A 20,003-nucleotide genomic window follows, 5' to 3' on the forward strand; every position below is an offset into this window, starting at 1 on the left:
GGCTCAGGAGGGGCGGGCCGGCGGCAGCCCCGCCGCCCCCGGCCTGCCCCGAGCTCCGGGCCGGGCCCGCCCCGCCGGGAGCTGCTGGAGGCGGGGCGGGAGCCCCCGCGTCCCGCTGCTGAAATAGGGGGAGGGCCCGGCCTGCCCTCAGCCCAGGTGGCCGCTGCCCGCCGAGCCGTGCCGAGCCGAGCCGCCTGCGAGGTAAGCGGCGGGGTCACGTCCGCCGGGGCGGCTTTCGGCCCCATTCTCTGGGAGGAGCTGGGGGTCCCCGCGGCTCCTGCCCGCGGTGGGCAGCGCGGCTGGGCGGCTGTGAGGGAAAAGTTTCCTCGCGGAAAGGGGGGGGCTGGGGGAGGCGCTGCCCGGCCGGGCGCTGCCTGCGGGCGGGGTGCGGCGCCGAGACCCCCGGGGGGGCGCGGGGTTGTTCCCCGGGAGGGTGTTGGCGGGGGGCCGGGGCACCCCCCGGTAGGGCTCCGCCGCACCGTTCCCCTCGCAGCCCGGCCGCCAGCCTGACCTTCAGCTGGCGCTGGGGGCTCCGCGGGCCGCCCCCGCTCCCCCCCTCCTCCGCCCCGCGGCGGGCACAGGGCCCCTTTGTGGCGGCTCCGCGCCCGGCCCCTGCCCGCTCCGAGAGCGGAGCCGCGGGCTCAGGCAGCGCCGTGCTGAGGGGCGAAGCGGCTCCCCCGAGGGCTGGGGGCTACCCCTTGTCTCCTGGGGGGAACTTGTCGCTGTCCCCTGCCGCGAGCCGGGCGGCCCTGGCTCTCTTATCCTCCCCCTCCGTCCTGGGGTCGGTGTCGATAAGAGGAGCGCGGGGCTGTGGTGGCTGTGCCCGGCCCGGGGCAGGACGCCGGGGTTACCGTGTCCTCTCCGTCCCGGGGCAGGCGAAAGCTGATAAATATGGAGGGTATTAGTGGGCCTGAACACCCAGCGCTCGGTCTGCGATTTGTCACTGCTCGCAGGAGGAGGGATCTGCCATCTCCGCGAGGCTATCAATAAGCGAAGTTAGCGTGGCCCAAATGCGTTAACCAGTTTCGCCGCTTTTTGTGCCAACTATGTGTGCTTTGCTTGCTTCAGTTCTTCAAGCTCTGAGTTGCCTCGAGGCGTAGGGGTGAGGAGGAGGTTAGCCGACCACCTCCGGTGGCGTGCTCCTGGCCCTAGGAAGTGGTCTGGCCTCCTCGTCCGCTCTGCAACCTCTGCACCCGGTGGGTGCTCCCTGCCTCCTGCGGTGGGAGACGAACCTCTCTCCCCTTCAAGTCCACTGCTGATCTAATTTGCACAAAGATATTTCTGATACTGCAGTAATTGATGGCAATACAAAGCCCTAGCAGAGCCTCCTGCTCCACCCTGGAATTCAGGTGTCACCCAGAAGTCGCTAAGCCTCGCGACGATTCAAGCAATGTTCAGTGCGTAATGGGTGCAGAATGCACAGCTGCAGCGTGTGGGCTAAAATGACAAGGTCTGGACGGTCCCGGCTCCAGGTGTGAGCTGGTCCCTGGGTGGAGTCAGAATGGAGCTTCTCCTTGCGCATTGCGTAACTGAGCACATTCTTTTTGGGAGGGATTCACCTTTCTGTGAAGTGTACAGCGTACTCCGTGTGAGTCGGAGTGTGTTCTGCTTTGGCAATGCTTTGTGTTATTAATAGTGCCTCACAAGAAGTTCCCAAAAATATTCACTAGATCGTACTTCCAGTTGCAGCTTGGAACAGAATGAGCGCCTGAGCTGGGTTAGCTGCGTGCTGCCTTCCCTATTCTGTGCCCACTGTATTGTATTGCTTTATTGTTTTTTGATCTGTTTTTTTTTTCTGACCTGTGAGTTTGTGCTTCTCTTGCTTGCCTGCACTTGTTCTATTAAGGACTGTCTTCCTTCTTGGGTTGTAAAGAGTAGTAACTTCACTGTGTTGGTAGGTGTAGGTGCTCACCGGGAACTCCATTTCCAAACTTCAGTAAGGACTGTGTATGAGCTGGCTATACCAAAATGTCGCAGGTCCTTGGCACACTGTGTGTAACCAAATTATAAAAGCCTGACAACCTCGTGGACCCAAATTCAGCTCTTTAGAGGACAGTGATGCTTTTCATTGTGCTAGGTCATTATGGATTATACAGGAACTAGCCTGACGTTTTGGGGCTTTCCATGGATGAACATGAGCTTACAAGCCATCACCACCCCTAAAATATATATATATATGCACATATAAAGATTCAGTGGTGCAGTCAGGTATATCTGTAATGTGACTAATCTTAGAAGATGACTGTAAAACTGAGAAACAGATGAGGCACTATACTAGAGGCAAGATCAGCTCTTGTTAAAAATGTCATTGTATCTCAGAGTGGTAAATACTGTATATTCTTTATTCCGGCAATCTTGAGGGCTGGAGATTATTCAGTAGTTGTTGATTAAACTGTTTGGTTCATGTGATGGCTGGCATCCAGGGATTGAACTGGAGACCTCAAAAGTATCTGCCTATAGCCTGAGTGGAAAAAACTATGCTCTCGATTAGAAAGCAGTAATAAACTGCCCCTATTTTTTTTCCATCAGCTGATCAGTAATATGTGAAGTTAGGCTGCTCATGAGAGTTCATGGGGAAATTCCTAAACAATGGGAGAGCTGTTCAAGCCCTTTGAGGCGCTCTTATCTTCCTAAAACAGGCTTTCTGATCGGGCAAGCTATTTTATCGTACTTACATAGCATGATGGGTGTAGATGGTGCTGTATGACAGGGAGCTGTGTCAGAGAGATTAAAAAAAAACCTTAGCCTTAATCTAAAGGCCGTAGTGGGTGAGACAGAAAACAGTGACTAGTGTATCTGGGGGGTTTCATGGAGAATTTGGGCTTCAGCTCTTTGAAGAGTAACAGAAGAGCTTTGCATTGTTGGAGCAGTTCAGAAGCTGTTCAAGAGGTAGTTTATTGCCCGCTACCTTGTGGCACAGTGAACACTAATTTAACCTCCAAATGCCTTCTGACCATTTGGGCACAATTTTTTCCAGCACAAAGTGTAATCTTAATGCAAAGAGCCTGGTGTGCCCTCTGCTGTAATCATCCAGCCTTGTTTCAGTGACTCGTACAAGAGTTTCATGTTCCTTCAAGCTGAAATGTGGTCTGAAGCTGGGTAATGCTGTGAAGCAACGTGTGTGACTGGCATCCTAATCATATTTCTGCCTTCAGTGGTTTCTCCTGTCTGTGAATGGCACAATGGGAAAGAGCCTTTCAGACTTGTGACAGTTGGAATTTGTGTGTTAAATCTGGTGGTTGTCACTGGGCATTGTAGTTTGCTCAAGAGGCATGTGAGGGATCTCCATGGTACCAGGGGCCTGGATCCAGAGGCATTAAGCTTGGGGGGGTGTGGGGGGGTGTGGGGGGGGGGGGGGGGGGGTTGTGCTTTCCTAGTAGGCGATCACAGTAGGACTGTTCATTATGACCTGTATGGACTGCAGCACTGCATTATAGAAGTGTGAGGTAGGCTTGTTACCTGACCCTGACAAGGGCAAGAAACCTTTGTGGAGAACCTGGAGACAATGAGCATGTTTCACTTCTTGAATCATTCTAGATGCTTGTTTTTGCTTCTTGGTGTCCTTAATCAGCCCTTTCTTGTACCAACACTGCTTACCCCATTGCCTGGAAACCTCTGTGAAAGTCTGGTGTTGACACCAGCAGGCTTCTACCCCAATAAAACGAACAACAAAAACAGTTTTTTGAGCTGTGGGATGGGAGCTGCTTCCAGAAGCCACGAGGGAGGAAACAATGCCCACTGGATTGCTCTGTTTGTGCATTGACTTTAAAAAAAGGTCCTGGTGTTCTTTCCTCACATGTCTGTTTGGGTCCTGAGGACTAGAAACAGAGATCTGTGCTTTGGCCAATGGGCTGAGGAAGCAAATGACATTCCAGTGATGCTCAGCAGTTGAAATTTATTCTGTGATATGTGCCCTTTGGACTGAGTAACACATTCCTTTGTAGCCTCTTGGAGTTTTGTTGATAACACCTGGAATATGAAGTATATTTATATTAATAGATGTGTTCTTCAGCTTGATATTCAAAAACATATTTGAAGAGAGCTGAAGAGACAATACTGAAAATGAGGACCAGATTCTGTGCAGGTAATCTGAAAGTAGACAAAAGTTGCTGCAAGACATACTGTATGTGATCTCCAGGATGAATGTGTGAGGTATGAATATTCACAGTGCAGGATAGTTCTTGATGGCTGCCCTCTTCAACCTTGTTATCTGTGCAATCTCCAGGAAATATGTCAAAAAGACATAAGGTACCTTTACCAATAGACTGTCTACAAAGCAACTGAATCTGCTAAATCCTTCTTGGACCAGGAGACGCTGTGAAGGGAATCTAAATTACTGAATGTTCTCTACACTCCGCAGAGCAAACACTTTTTCTGGGACCAGGCATGTAAAAAGAAGGCTCTGGTTGTGTAAAATAACTTTGTTTAACCTCCTGCCTGTAGTCCTGCCACTTCACGTGGTACTGAAGGCTGCCTTACGCTTGCATCTTTATGTTGTTTAGGTGTTCCTGTGAGGAAGCAATGGAGGAAACCTATCTCTGGTGATGAAAGGTGACCAAAGAGCTTTGCTATCACCTAAGTGCAGGAACTGACCACAACATAAAACAGAAGCAACGAGTGTGATGCTTTACTTCTTTCTTCTCCTTTACTGTAAGGGATGTTCTAGCACTCAGTCTTATCTTATTCAGCTTTCCTTCCAAGAAGTTGCTTGTATCCCCTTCTACGGCTTGTCTGGGGACTGAGCAGGGAACGGGATGAACTTTGGAAACACCCTGATTGAATTTTCAGGTTCTTGTCTGCATTATGTGAATATTTGGAAGGAAGGCTTTCATGGAAGCAACCAAGCAGGTAAAGGAACCAGAAAGTAAGACATATGAGGAGTGGCTGGGGGAACCGGAGTTCAGTCTGGAGAAGAGGAGGCTGAGGGAAGACATTATCAGTCTATAAGTACCTGAAAGGAGGTTATAGTGAGATGGGTGTCAGTCTCTTCTTGGGTGGTAGTTGGTAGGGTGTGAGGAGATGGCCTCAAGTTGCACTGGGGAGATCTAGAGTGGATATAAGGATTCATGGAAGAGGTGGTTAGACATTGGAACAGGCTGTCCAGGGAGGTGATGGAGCCCCCATCCTTGGAGGTATTTGAAATGTGTGGATGTGGTACATAGGGGCATGGTTTATTGGTGGACTTGGTAGTGTTAGGGTTAATGGTTGGACTTGATTAAGGGTCTTTTCCAACCTAAATAATTCTATGATTCTGTCTAATAAACAGTATTACTTGGTAAAAGCTGATTTACTAAAACCAGAAGTCTGTCTGAGAGATAAAGAGAGAAAGAAATATACTACTTTGAATTCATTGCGCATATGACTGCCATGTACTTTGTCTACATGACAAAAATATTTGCCAAATCCATCTCCCATTCCCCCCTTCCTTTAAAAGACAGTTAAGTGAAACTCTGCGTATTGGTAAAATGAAGCCAAGAGCTTCCTTGTATATAGAGGTATGCAGAACTGCAGCTGCGTTAAAGTGCACCTTTCAAATGGAAGGGGCAGAGAAGCCTGGTTGGAGACAGTGCTTCACTACACTGCAGAGCAGTCAAGGAACTGCCAGAGGCTCAGTGCTAGAATGGTGCTAAGTGGCCTGCGGCTCTTCTGAAGGTTGTTGGGTTGCAGCCTGCTCCCTTAAGACTCCTTAATGCATTCAAGTAAACTTGATCCCTGCTCTGGGGGTTACAAGGTGACTCAATCACAGAAGGAGAATATTCCATTGATAGAAACTAACAGCAGTTTCCTGAGGTTGGGGAAAAAGCAAACACCAGTACCACCCCGTTATTTCTTTTCTTTACTCTGGGCTGGCTGAGGATGGCGCGTTCTGTTTGGATCACTGCTGTTCACATACAGATTGAAACAAAACAACTTCTTTACTCAAAGCCTAGCTGAAAGTGGGCACACTGGCTCAGCCTGCTGTTGCAATCTCCTTTAATACTGGAGATCTCCTACATCCTATTGGAAAGGAAAACAAAATTTTTCTTGGTGAAACAATTTCTGCTTGGTACAGCTATGTTGGTCAGGAATCTTAACCTTTAGATCAGCAGTGATGTGTTGGCAGAAGCCTATCCTGTAGCCTTGGCCTCTGAGAACTGGACAGGGAATAGCTAAAAAATATGGAAAGTATTTTGTCTGAACACTTAAAAAAAAAAAAAAAAAAAGAAAACCACTTGGGGTTATGGCATAGTGAGATGTCTGCAGGATATTAGCTTGGTCTGAATCTGGAGGAGACCAATATAAAGAAGCTGTGGTCTGAAGCTAGAGAGAGCACTGAAGCAGCACATAGACTCAGGAGGTCAGCACCTTAAGCGGAGGAGGATCTTGTCTGTACTTTTGTACTTTGGTATAACCATTGAGAATTTTGCTGGTGGACAGCCATGCAGTCTCTGGAGAATCATTGTTTTGGAGACGAGCTTCTGTTAGAGGCTTGCACATAGCTGAAGTGACCTTTGTGTGCACTTACTGCTCTGCCTGATGTCTCTGACCTCTCCCTGGCTGGAGAGATCTTTCTCTAAAGTGCACTAGGCAGCCCTGGCAGGCTTCAGGGAGTGGCTGAGAAACAGCGGTTTGTAGGCCCTTTCCCAGGCAGGTGACTCTAGCAAGGGTGTGACCACAGGAGTAGGGTAAGCATTTCAGGGGGATGTTTTTCTGGGTAGAAGTCATTTCAGGTATACAGGCTTCTTGGAGGATCTTGATGTCACTTGGTACTCCTCTAGCTGTAGAGAACTGGCCTCTCTCTGGCAGCTGTGTCCACCTGTAACTAGCAGTGCCCCTACGTAATGGCAGTGGAGAGCACCTTACGGGGCATCGTTACAGTTCAGAGCTATTGGATGCCCACATGTAGAGATGAGGCTGGAAAGGAAACCCTGTCCCATGCTTTGTTTCACTCAGGGACCCCACCAGGACTCACCCCATCAGGGACCTTCCTAGCACGGCTGTACCAGTAACAGTCCCACTTGTTATGCTGCCGGAGTTCTGTGGGCCTTCCTGGCTTCAGCTCTAGCTCCTTTCTGACAACAAGTTACCAAAAAATGGTGTTTTCATGGCAGCCGCTCTGGAAGGGGAGGGTGGACTGTTGTCCTTTTGTGTCTTTGGGTTGTTCAGATTGAAATGTTTATCTGCAATCTACACCAGAAGCGCCTTGGAGTGAAAACAAAACCTCTCCCACTGCCTGCTGTACAGGAAGAGTGACTCTTTGGGAATCAAACAGATTGGTTGCAGAAATGTCACGCTGCAGCTTTGAGGTGTTACTGTTGTCCTGAGGTGGAAATGAGTTAGTAGCCCACTTCTGATTAAGACTCTTGCTTAGCTTGTCTGGAACACCCCTATAGGAACTGGTCCATAATAAAAATGTCTGTCACCAAAGCACAGTTACTTGATAAATATAATTGAATGTTTCCCTTCATCTGCCTGGATCCAGTGCTTGCTGTTGTACTCAGGAAAGGTGGAAAGGGGACTCTCTGTTGGGCAGCAGGCCTTGCCTGGCACGGTGTACAAGCTCTATTTCTGTGGAAGAGTTCCTGCAGGTCTGTATGCACCAGCCCTTGGAGTGTTTGTAGAGCTCAGAGGCTGGTTCTTGGCAAACCTAGGAAAACAATTGCTCACAAGGAGTCTCAGGAGGTGGTCAAGCAATGCACAGAAGTGATGCCTTGGGCATTTGGAGTCTGGAAGCACTAGAGCGTGGTGTAGAGGGAAGAGGATTTTTGTGGCTTATGTGCCTTAGGGAAAAGTTTCTGAAGTCAAGAGTGATTATTACTATCTGGCCTAGAAGCTTTAATTGTGGATCAGAACCCTGTTGCACTAGTGTTGTGTAAACACGAAACAAAAAGGCCTGCTTAGTAGTGTGGTGCCAGATGCACACACTTGAAAGCGAAGGTTTTAGCCTGACCTCTCGGTCTGAGGGTGGGGAGTTGTGGTCTGAGATGTGACTGACCGGAGCGGGGTGAGATCGACGTGGTTAAAGGTGGAAACAGCTCTGCTGTGACAAGTGCTCTGACTTTTCTTATAGTGGAGCTCTTCACCAGAGAATCAGTCATGAGCCATTCTGCCCTTCTGCAATTGAAGACCAAGAGCTGTTTTTGGATAACTTGTTGTGTTGGTCAAAATTAGAGCAGATATTTGGGGGATGGAGGGGAATACCTTTTTTTCTTTAAAAACACTATTAGCAGCAAGACTTGTATCTCTGCATAAATCTCATTTGTATGGTTTATTTTGTCTACTTGCCATTGCTGGTTGTGGTGTCTGCGATGCCTTCATCTGTAGTTCTGCAGAAGGGAAGTGACTAGAGATGTAGGTGCGCTCTCTGCTTTCTGGGAGAGTTCCTCATGCAGGAGCTGCAGTGAGGTCTCATTCACTTAACTGTAAGAAATGGATGAGGGAAGCAGGAGGGGGAAGAAACATTCCTCTGCTCTGCAAATTTGATGTTGGGCCCCTCTTAGCAGAGGTGGCAGTGGCATCAGAAAGTCTTGGTGTTGATCCACACAACTGCAGGTCATCCTGTACAGGCTCTGCCAACCCTCCTGAGTGACGTGGCGGCTCCTGCTCCATCAGGCTGTCCACAGGGTAGCACTGTCATCTCCCCACCTTGCTGTAGAACAGCCTTTGGCACGTGTAACACTTGTCTGCTTGCTTTTCCTGGCAAACTCGTGTTTTCCCTGGTCTCAAGCTCTTGGCAGCTCCCAAAACATATGATGTTTGGGGAATAACCAGGCATGAGGGGGTGGAGTGGCAATCTATTTGCTCTTCTTGGGCTGAGGGTGACAGCAGCAGCTGTTCTTCAGCCCCCATGTGCACTACTAAGTACCATCCCTATGTCTGCACGCAGATCCAATTTGATCTGCTGACTGACATGGGCTCATGGAGTATGTAAAGTCCAGAAAAAGCCTGGCAGAAAAGGGTCCTCCTTGTTCTTTGACCTTTTTGCTTCTACCAGGACCCTTTTTCTTGGACTTCTATGAAGTCTATACAACTGCTATTGAAATAACCTATTCTGCTGGGTGCTACTTGGGTCATAGAGATTAACCTGTAGAAACGTTAAACTACTTTATTTTATTTGATCACCCAGCTACTGTGGTGGTGGTTTCAGTAGAGCTTTAAGCTGTGGGATGCTTTGCCATGTGATATCGTTGATGCTGAAAACTCACGTGTGTTCAAATGCAGATTGGAGAAGTTAATGGAAGAGCGATTCATGGGGTGTTTCTGAATTCATAGGTGCCACGTTCGGCTCAGGAAGTTCCTGTCAACAAATGGTTAGAGGCTTGGAAAGTACATAGGGAAGCATCATGTATGCTTGCTCTGTTCTCCAAGCAAGGAAAAAACAGCTGCTTTTGGCCACTGGCTATGAAGCATATGCGGTGACAAGGACCCTTAGTCTGATCCAGCGCAGCTACTATTATGTTTCAGAGCCTGCTAGTCTTAGTGGTAGTAAATCCAGTTACTTGGGTTTGTAACTACCAAGAAATTTGAGCCGTGCCTCCTTATTTTAATGTGGAAACTGTACAAGTAATGGATTTGGGTTCCTCCTTTCTTTACTGACTGACCAGGCAAACAAGCATGCTGTGACACACAAGCTTTCCACATTTACCCCTGAATTCTAGCACGCTGTAGTCAATCTGAATCGGAAACCAGAGAGGGGAGGCATGTTTGTGATTCATTGCTTCCCGATAAAGAAGTAGGGATGGGGGCAGAGTGGGAGGGAAGGGTGGAAAAAGTGATACAATCTTAATGGGTGATATCTAATTGAGCTATGTCTTCATGAGGAGAAGCGTGCTCGGTTTTAAATGTAGTTACTGAGTCCTTTGTCTCCTTTTCATCCTTAGGGAAAAGGGATGGGAAGAAGTGCATGTCTGTCCTTCCCTTCTTTTCTTGAAGCCTGCCATGTCTAAATGTGTGGCAGCAGTGCTTGGAGGCAGTGGGCTTTCCTACCAGACACCGTACAGTGAGGGGGGTCAGGCCCCACCACCCAGTGCCTGGGGTGTGCTTATTTTAGGCCTTGCTGGCTTTGGGCTGCTCCCTTTGCTCAGCTGTTGTGATGCTGCTACCTTTCCTGCACAGTGCTGTCATGCCGCCCCAAATAGTTTCTATTTTAACTTTCTCTGGGGCTAGGTCTTGTGACACAAGGATTTGGCATCTCTCCTACGTGCTGGAACGTGGCATCGTCGGAGACACAGTGGCTGCAGCTGCTATATCAGAGGGTGCCCCTCCTAGTAGCTGGCAGACGGGGGACACCCCTATCGCTGCTCTGCGGTTGGGATGCGTCAGAAGAGGCAGCATCCCTGCGAAGAAGCAGCACTGTCTAACTGCCTGTCTCTCTCTCTCCTCCAGTCTGTTGTAAGGAGTTTGGAGGGCTCAGGACATACTTGCCAGCTCCCTGCTGCTCCCCTGTCATCTCCCTCTCAGGTACGTGGTTACTGGGGGCAATGCTGAGTTGTGTGCCCTGGAAGCACACAAGATGGCTTTGCAGCCTGCCTAGGGATGGTGGGGAGAGAGGATGGGGACAGCTGCTGGCATGAGTGGAGATGTTCTTCAAGTTTCAGAGCTCGTGCATCTGAGCATCACATCTCATTTAACAGCTTGATTGTGTGACTGGAGTTTCAGCACTTTCAGCCTTCTGGGGAAACCCAGAGGAACAGCATTAATGTACTTCTGACAGTCAATGGCATGTGAGACTGGGCAAACAGAGCCCAATTGTTTCTGGAAGAAATGGAGGAAATTCCTGCAGTCTGTGTTGGGGTGCTCATGATGTGGCTCGCACTACAGCAGACACACTGAGAAGGATTTGCAGGAGGTGGGAGACAGGCACTCCTGACCTGATCTTTGTTTCTGCTGTGTGCTCTGTGGGCTGGCAGAACGAGCAGATACCTCCCTGGGGTGTGAGGGAAGCTTTTTATAACTAGGAATGTGCAAGAGGAGAAGTGGCAGCAAAGGACATCTATGCTGCATTAACCCAGGCTTGCCCAGAGGGTTTGTGTGTGAGCAACTGGCTTGGGCCTCTTTCCATTACTCCTCATTCCTGCACAAAAGCGTCCTTGAACTTCTCCCCAGGGATTTCAGAGTCATACCACATCAGGAGCAAAGCAGCAGCGCAGGCTTGTACGGGGAATGGGCAGAAGTTCTGAGACAGAGGATGAGGAGCACCTTTCACCTTCTAGCCTAGATTTTGAGCCTAGGGAGGTGACAGACTTGAGTGCAATGGAAACAGTGGCACTACAGGGTTGTTTTTAGGGAAGCCGTGTGGCAGGGTAACCAGCATGCATGCTGCAGTGCCATGTGGCTGCGTATGCCTCTGCGTGTTCCCGTAGTTCTGCTCAAGCCCAGCTCAGGTGGTGGGCAGCTTATTGGGCTCCTCCCCATTCACAACATGCCTGACTGCTCAGCCTCGTTTTCTTCAGTCAGTTGTTGTAATCCTGACTCACTGGGAAACTGGAGTCATCTCTGCTGATGGAGGACTTGAAGTGATCCAAGACCGGTTTCAAATAGCTGTAGCTACTTCAGCTTCTGTAGCTTTTGCTGCCTTCCTGAGGGCCTTGGTTAAAAAAAGAATCTCTGCAGGGGTGGCTGGTGCTGCTCAGAAGTGTTGGATTCACTGCTGTCTCTAGGATCTGTTCAGCTGAAGTTTGAGATTGTCTCCTACAAGAAGGTTTGACCAGTGCTGTGTTAGAAATCACTTTTCTCTGTTCTCAGCTTAACTGAAATCTGCAAAAATTCCTTGCTGCAAGAAAACGGGGGTGATGTCATCAGAAGATGATGCTGGCGGGGAGGCTCCTGGGGGCAGTTTCTGGGAGGTAAGGAAGGATAATTGGGGTGTGAGGGAGGTAGGGAGGAATGTCTTACCTCCCACCCATGGAATTAAGGGGTTGAGTGTCAGGTTCACAGGTGACATGTTGCTCTTGGGGAGTGGAAGGGAGGAGCTGTGGGGTGGTTCAGTAACATGTCTGTTACTGCAACGAGGAGGTAACCCTTTCCTCTGCTGATGCTGTGGAATGAGACTTCCTTGTTCAGCTGACACTGATCAGAGCTGTGAGAGGCAAAGAGCATCTTGGCATCCTCCATTGCTCTGCCTGACAGACCACCAGAGGTGGGTCTGAACCCAGCTGCAGGTTCCAGGAGGGTGTGCGCTCCCTCCCAGTGCAGTGCTTGACCTCCTGCTGTCTGTTCTGAAGGAATGTGAAGGTGCAGTATAAATGACGATGTGTGAAATTTCAGGCTGGAAACTACAGGCGGACAGTGAAGCGTGTGGATGATGGCTACCGGCTCTGCAATGACTTGATCTCCTGCTTCCAGGAGCGAGCCAAGATAGAGAAGAACTACGCCCAGCAGCTAACAGAGTGGTCCCGTAAGTGGAGGACCAACGTGGAGAAAGGTAAAGTTGGCAGGCTGGGCTACAAGCAGGATGCAGTAATCACACTGTATTCCTAGAGTGCTCTATTGTACTGAGGTGAGGCTGTTTCCTTGGGTGGTACAGGACCCTCTTCAGCAGAAAAAGGGGTATGAATTTCTTGGGCATTTTTTTTGTATGTGTATTTTTGTAGGCAGTTCTTTGATTTACTTTTAGAAGTCTTCCTCTTCCTCTGCATTGTCAGGTGTTTGGTTACAAAAAAATATTTTTAGTGTCGCAAGTCCTTGGCCAGTCCAAACCTTAAATCGAGCTGCAGATCTCCCACTTGAAATGCCTGCCTTGGCCAGTCGTGACAGCCAGTCTGGGTGCTGCCTTTTGGGACTGAGTGGAGACCAGTCAGTGCTGACTTACGTGATGGAGCAGAGTTATGGAAGTGACTCCAAAGTGATAGATGCATGTAGGAGGAGGAAAATGTGTGTTTTTTCCTGTGGGCAGGAGGTATAAGAGCCCCTCTGGTGCTTGTTCCTGCAGGTCCACAGTATGGTACTCTGGAGAAGGCCTGGCATGCTTTCCTGACGGCTGCAGATAGACTTAGTGAAATCCACTTAGATGTCCGGAACCACCTGGCTGGCGAAGATTCGGATAAGATCAAGGCCTGGCAGAAGGAGGCCTACCACAAGCAGATGATTGGGGGCTTCAAGGAGACAAAGGAGGCAGAGGATGGGTTCCGCAAGGCCCAGAAGCCCTGGGTGAAAAAGATGAAAGATGTAAGCAAAGTGTGAATGGGGAAGGAGGGATGAGGGTGGTCCAGGTGGCTGCTGGAATGTGGGTGCCACTAGGCAAAGTAGGTAGCAGGGAATACCACAGAGGGAGGGATGTCTAGCTGGTGTCTTGGTCTCGGTGGTCTTGTAGCTTCCTTCCTGTGTAAGAAGAGTTTAGTAACAGGCTTGGTGTTCCTGCATGGCAGATTAGCACTACGAGATCATCTGGAGATACCTGTTCCCATGGTTGGCTAAACACCAAATTGGCATTTCTGTTTGTCCTGAGACAATTGCTGCTGCCTGTAACAAAGTGTTAATGTGCTCTCTCTGAAGAATAGAGGATCTCTGGTCAGAATCATGACCTTGTCTGCATCGCTTCTCCTACAGGTAGAGACCTCTAAGAAAAACTACCATGCAGCCCGGAAGGAGGAGAAAACGGCCCATACAAGGGAGAACCATGCCAAGGCAGACTCCTCGGTCTCACAGGAGCAGCTGCGCAAGTTGCAGGAGCGTGTAGAGAAGTGCACTCAGGAGGCTGAGAAGGTGAGCATGGAATGGACGTGCATCGCAAGGATGCGACTTCCAAGGAGAAAGCACTGGTTGCATTGTCACCCAGTGAAATTGCTCCTGCTGAAGGCTGTGAGGAGGTGTGAGACTGCATTGTTTTGAAGTTTTAGTGAATTAGACTGAGATTTTAGGAACTAAGGCTGAGTGAGGGGTCTATCTTTTGGTGCTGAGTAGAATTTCATTTATAAATATACTTAAAAAAAGTAGGGGACTTGTTGCAGGGGGAGGGAGCTGCAGAGCTGAAGACTTGGTTACCAAATGTGGGTGGTTTACTTGCTGACGGGAGTAAGTGTGGAAGGACCTCTGTGGAGGAGGGTGGTAAGGAAGGAAGAATTTCTAAGATACTAGGAGAGCAATGGATTTGGATAGCAGCTGTGATTTCTTCTATTTTCTGTGCTGTGTGTTCAGCAGTGCAGGGGGGAAAGAACTTTAGTCCTGAGCAGGGGGAGTGTCAGTGGCTTGACATCAAGGCAACACAACACCACTGCTCTCCTCCTGCATTGATACAGTGCAAGGATCAATACGAGAAGATGCTAGAAGAGCTGAACCGCTACAATCCCCGCTACATGGAGGACATGGAGCAAGTGTTTGAGGGCTGTCAAGAAGCAGAGCGCAAGCGATTGTGCTTCTTTAAGGAGATGTTCCTGAATCTGCACCAGCATCTCAACCTCTCCACCAGTGAAAGGTACCAGCCCTGACCGAGAAGGGAGGTCCTCTACCCTGGGGTGTCCTGGGCACTGAAAAGGGGTGCCAATTCTGGTGTTGGTGAAAGGGAGCTGCATCAGGCAGGTCTCGCTCCTTCCCCTTCTGACTGTCTAAGAACTGGCATTTGGTCTCTTCTTTGATTGACCAGTGCAGGCTCCCCACAGAGGATTCTTTCTGTCTCTGAACCCTTTGTCTTCCAGTACTGACCCATGGGTGTGTTTCTGTTCTGTGAAGTGCCTTAGTGTTACTTGTAATCCCAGTCTGTGGAAGGCAATGGAACCACATTGCTGTATGTGTAGCAAATAGACCTGTTTTGCCCTGAGCAGAGACATCTTGAGAAAGATGATCATGAGCCCATGAGTTGCCCTTAAATAGGGGTTACACAGGGAGGTAGACTTTTCTGGGCTTCTATGTGCTGAGGTGGAGGTAACAAATCTGAGCCACTTCCTTATTTATGTGCAAGAATGTGCCAGGCTCTTTCAATACTCATTAGAGCTATGCTGAGAACTGGCAGATGTTAGTTACTCCCACACCAAACAGCTTGCCCTGCTTGCCGCACTGCCTCCTCTGCAAAGGTGGCCCTATTCCCCTTGAGCTGAATAGGTGTTGCACCCTTAGTTCTGTGGGATTTGATATGCTGTGTAATTGTGCATGAGGTTATGCTCTTCTTTCCTACTTGGGTCTTGGAGAACCACTGAGGGACTGGTTACTGATGGTTCTGTTTGTTCTTGGTCATAGCTTTCAAGCATTGTATCGAGATCTCTACCAAGTCATCATGGCTGCAGACAACCAGGAAGACCTGAAGTGGTGGCGCAACACTCATGGGCCAGGCATGGCAATGAATTGGCCTCAGTTTGAGGTGACAAAGCATTCTGGAGTGTTATTATTTCTCACTATCTGCTTTTCTGAAATTGGTGGATTGCTAGTCTGGTGTTGGAAAGACATGTATCAGACATAGCTCTTTCTTTCCCTTTCCAGGAGTGTCTGAGAGCTGGCATTTGGTCATCTTAGGCTAAACCATGCTGGTGTCTCCACTCTTGAAGTGAGGCTCTTTGCTCATCAGACTTGTGTTATTAGGATCTTCAGAGACTTTTGTGGGGTTGCAGTCCCTTTAGTTCCTTAAAGGAACGTGTGCAACCTTGCTGAACTGCAACTACTCAGCCATCCAGTTGCAACAGCAGGGAAGCTGAATTGGTGCTTAGGGACCTGGGATAAGCTCCTATTGTAACTCTTCCCACAGGCCCTCTTGTTGCACCTCGGGATTCAAGAGGAGTGAGCCTGCTCTGTCTGCAAGGCCACTTGGCTGATTGATCAGCCACAACTGAAGCATGACTTGTGTTATTACTCTTCCTTCTGTATTGTCCATTAGAAAAGGTGCACAGAACTCTCATATCTTAATGGTTTGATGGTATTATTACTTCTCCCTGAATAGGAATGGTCCCTGGAAACACAGCGGCCGATCACCAAGAAGGAGAAGAGCGGTAAGATGGCCGACGATGTCACGCTGACCAGCATTTTGCCTGCACGGGATGGTGTTCTTTCACAGACCCCTCTGCAGACAAGGCGAGGGTAAGGACTGAAACCTGGGATACATCCTGTTAGGAAAGGTACAGTCCTGCTCAGGGTAATTAATGAGTTGGATTGACAGGACTGATCCATCTTAACTTGTTGTCTCTTCTATTTGTAGCCCCATGGCCTTGCCCAAGACAGGGTAGAATAAGGGTGTTAGGGGAGCTCTTTTTGGTCTCATATACCATCTCACTAGGGGCTGTCCTTGTAAAGGTCCTTCTAGTGATGAAATCTGGCCTCGTTCAGACTAGTGCTGTGTAAGATTGTGGCAGGTGTTCCCACAATTTCCCTTTCACCCAGACAAGGTGAAGAGAGTTGGGAACTGGCAGCCTTTGGAGTTTACTGTTTCCTGAATGAAGGTATTAGTTTTTTTTCCCTTGGCATGGTGCTGAGTACAGCCTGACAAGTCTGGGTATAGCTGCTTCCCTTGCCAGGAAGCAAGCAGGAGAATAGGGAGAGGCTGAAGAGACTCATGTCCTGCAGTGCTGTCACCGCCCTGCCTTAAATGGTGAACCCTGGCATAAATGAACTGGGTGGAAAAGAAGGGGAATATAGGGGTGTCTTGAGGCCATGACTATATTTCAGTCTATTGGATTCAGGGGCCCTATTTGCCAATCCACAGGTCTTCCTATCAAGAGGAGCAGAACAGCTTCTATGACAGCCTGAGGGCACCCACATTTGTGAAGTTAGTATGGAATGTAGCCTCTTTGGGGGTTTCTGGGTTCCAGGTGCCTGTCCTCTGATGTTCCTCCCCTCTGCTCTTGCTTCTCACTTAGAAAATGGCATTCCAGCCACATCTGTTTGGGATGGGAGACCTGTTTTTTTCCCTGTCTGTCCTGTTCTTGGCTGGAATAACTCTGGACACAGCTGGGCTCTCCATTTTAGGACTGACTGACCTTCCCTGAGTGAGATGGTCTGCTAGAGTAGGATGAGGTCATGAAAAGTATGCATGTGTGGAAACACTGAGAATGAGTTAAGCTCCTAGCCCTCAGGGCTCTAATGCTGGGATGCTTTCGACCAAATCTAGTATCTCCCGGTGTCTTGCTATCCCGTTCACCCTGACTTGGCTGTTGGGTCTCCTGCACGTTGTTCTATGGCATAGGAGTCTCTGAGGGGTCAGAGTGGTGCGTGATTCAGGAGGAAGTGGGTGAGATGACTGTTAACTACCATCTTGTCTCCTCTCTGCTTCCACATGTACAGTGGGGGAAAGGAAGACATTTCGGAGTGGTCAGATGAGGACACTCCAAAGAAGTGCCTGGATGCCAACGGGCATGAGGAGGACATAAAGGTACCAGGTGTACGGGTACGAGCACTGTATGATTACACAGGACAGGAGGCTGATGAGCTGAGCTTTAAAGCAGGTACAGAAGCACTAACCTCTTACTAACTTCTTGCTGTCTTCACTTGAGCCAAGTGAATGATTGAAATGCTCTTTAAGAACTGGATGTCCACTTGAAAACTGGCAACTGTTCTTCTTTCCCTGGCCTTGACCCACTGCCAACTGCTGAGGCAGATGATACACCAGGCAGTCCAACCTGTTGTAGATCAAAAGACAGCGAGACCACATACAGTCTGCTTGGATCTTGGTTACAGGGTAGGGAAAGCAGCAAACCCAAGTGGTGAAATGGATCCTGCCTGCTGTCTCTTAAGGCATTTAATAAAGAATAAATGTTTTTCCCTTGTCATTGATATAAATGACTCTTTCCTGAAGTACAAGAAAGGTGACCACCTATATTGTCCTTTGAAGTAACCAGAAGGTAGATACTCTGGGGAGAAAGCCCACTTGACTGCCATGCACTACTGAAGGCAGAGTTCAGCTGGCAGAAACTGTGGCTATCTTAAGAATGGATATCCTGGCTCCTAGCAGAGAGGACTGAGTGAGGGAGAATGTCCAAGCAAATAAACCCCTCCCCTTTTTTCTTCCTTCACTTAAACTTACAAAATTAGTTTGAATGTGCCATCTTCTCCAAATCCGAGAGGACATCTGTATCTTGAGTGTCTCTAATCTTGCTTTTTTTATGTGGTGTCTGCTATAGAAATACGCCCCTCTTCAAAAGGTGCTGTCTTTCAGTAGCAAGGACTTGTGCCTGAGGCCAGTATCTATGCTGTGGTGTAACCATTCTAGTAAACTTCTTAATGCTAACTTGTTGCTTTAAAATATGAGTGCTCTGGATCTTGACTCTTTTGCTACTTCTTCCTACCCAGCAGATCTAATGGTTAAATAGAGGCATGACTGGTTATATTCAGTCATCCCTGTTTTGAATCTGCTCTGACAAGCAAGGACCAGTAGGGCTCAAGCTTAACAGCAGATGACTTTCTTTCCCAGCATCTGCCAGTGTGGGATGTGCTTACTGATGCAGTAGACCTCCCCCTCTGGCAGATGTATGACTTCCTACTGACAGAAGGGGACCTTTCTGCCCTTTCCTGTAGTAGATATGGGGAGGTTAAAAGCCTTTCCTGGTCATAGTCTGAGAAAGGAGTTGATTCCATGCCTTTCTGGCCAAGCCAGACAGTTCATCATGGAATAGTTGTTCTGGGTCTCTCCAGACAGAGCTTAGCTGCTTTTTACATTTCCTTCCTACCTGCTACAGAGGAGGGTTGTCTTCCTTTTCTTTTTTCTTTTTTTTAGAAAAGGATCCCTGAGCATTCTGAGCCCTTTGGCTTATAAGCACTTTCCTCTGAGGAGAAATTTGGGTAGAAATATTGGGAACAAAACTTTATGATGTTAAAGAGCAGAAGTACCTTGCTGTAGGGGATGGTACTGACCACAGATACTGAGGAGGTCAATAACTCTGGATTGGATTAAACTGCAGTATGATACTGAGTGTGATAAGGGGAAAAAGTGTGGGGATTAAGACCAATTGGTCTTTTTTGTTAAAATTCAGAAAAAAACAAATGCTATGCTACCTTTCCCAAGGCTGCTTCGTAATGACTGTTTTTGCTTGTAGGTGAAGAACTAATGAAAATTAGTGAGGAAGATGAGCAGGGCTGGTGCAAGGGCCGACTTCTCACTGGCCAGGTTGGACTCTATCCTGCTAACTATGTTGAGAAGGTTGGATCGTGATTGCTACTGCCCTGTTAGTGTCTCACAGCCGTGCCAGCATCTCTTGCAGAGGTCACTGGGTCACTGCTGGCTCCAATCCGCCTTTGCAGTATATCCAACACCTTCTGGACTCTGAGGGCATGTATTCCATGTAACTAATGCTTCATTTTAAATGCATAGACCTGTAGGGATTTTCTAATAAATAAACAAGGATGAGTAAGACTTCTCTGACTGTGAGCACTATAGGAATGTAAAAGTGCAGAAGGGAACAGATCCTCCTGACTTGCACTTGGTGAAGGGAGATGCATGACATGTCCAACTCCTCACAACAGACAAAGACTTCCTGGGCTTCAACACACTTGCATCCATAGTGTGGTGGGGTCTGCCCTGCCCCCAGGCTTCCTGTTTAAGGAACTCTGGATGTGCAGGGCTATAGGGAACTTGTAGTATTGCTTCCTCTTTTTTTGCTTAGCTGAGCTGAGGCAGAAATCTGTTTATCCTCCCAAATATTTCACAAATCTCCAGTGTCCTTTACCTGCAGGCGTGTTGACTCCTGTGGTAAGGCAGCTGATAAAGCAATACAACTTCAAAAGCCTGGATTTCCCCTCCCCCTGCCCTCCGATTTATTGGGATAACACCAGGAATACATGATAACACAACTTAAGGACAGAAGAAAGGCTTCTATCTTGCATGTTGTAGCTGTTCATGTTAAAGGTCTGAACAGCACTGTCTGGTAGAATAGTGGGGCTAGCTTTCTTCTGGTCCTGAATCTGTTTCAGGTGTACATATGCCCAGTTAAGTGCCATTCAGCAGGGAAGACCTCTCAAACCTCTGTCCTGCCTTTCTGCCCTTCAAAGCCTCTGAGGCCGTTGAAACAAAGTAGGGTCCAGATCTTAGTGCTTTGTGTATTCAAACGTGAGCACTTGTCAAAGGTATATGACTGATAGACATGGTCCAATACAGAAAAAGCCCAGAAGCT

The 20,003-nt window shown here is 48.6% G+C and overlaps 1 protein-coding gene across 2 annotated transcripts; it reads left to right on the plus strand.

Annotated features, from left to right (window-relative positions):
* Positions 1–136: 136 nt before the first annotated feature.
* Positions 137–19,246, plus strand: PACSIN3 (protein kinase C and casein kinase substrate in neurons 3). 2 transcript variants are annotated; one of them, XM_040560061.1, is made up of 12 exons: positions 137–201; positions 10,366–10,440; positions 11,725–11,825; positions 12,247–12,403; positions 12,911–13,146; positions 13,528–13,683; positions 14,217–14,392; positions 15,151–15,271; positions 15,845–15,981; positions 16,604–16,666; positions 17,182–17,342; positions 18,930–19,246. In XM_040560061.1, exons 3-12 carry the CDS (start codon positions 11,772–11,774, stop codon positions 19,043–19,045), a joined length of 1,377 nt encoding a protein of 458 aa, XP_040415995.1. In that variant the 5' UTR covers positions 137–201; positions 10,366–10,440; positions 11,725–11,771; the 3' UTR covers positions 19,046–19,246. The 2 variants fall into 2 exon arrangements, with proteins under 2 accessions (XP_040415995.1, XP_040415996.1); XM_040560062.1 differs by lacking the exons at positions 137–201; positions 16,604–16,666 and having other exon boundaries at positions 10,360–10,440.
* Positions 19,247–20,003: the final 757 nt, after the last annotated feature.

Source organism: Cygnus olor, chromosome 5, assembly GCF_009769625.2.
Source record: "Cygnus olor isolate bCygOlo1 chromosome 5, bCygOlo1.pri.v2, whole genome shotgun sequence".
NCBI lineage: Eukaryota > Metazoa > Chordata > Aves > Anseriformes > Anatidae > Cygnus > Cygnus olor.

Excerpts from the sequence above, each read along its gene's own strand:
- PACSIN3 (XM_040560061.1), top strand. The coding sequence starts at position 11,772 with ATGTCATCAGAAGATGATGCTGGCGGGGAGGCTCCTGGGGGCAGTTTC. Across the intron at positions 15,982-16,603 it reads CCTCTGCAGACAAGGCGAGG|GTCTTCCTATCAAGAGGAGC; the intron begins GTAAGGACTGAA and ends GCCAATCCACAG. Across the intron at positions 17,343-18,929 it reads TGAGCTGAGCTTTAAAGCAG|GTGAAGAACTAATGAAAATT; the intron begins GTACAGAAGCAC and ends TTTTGCTTGTAG.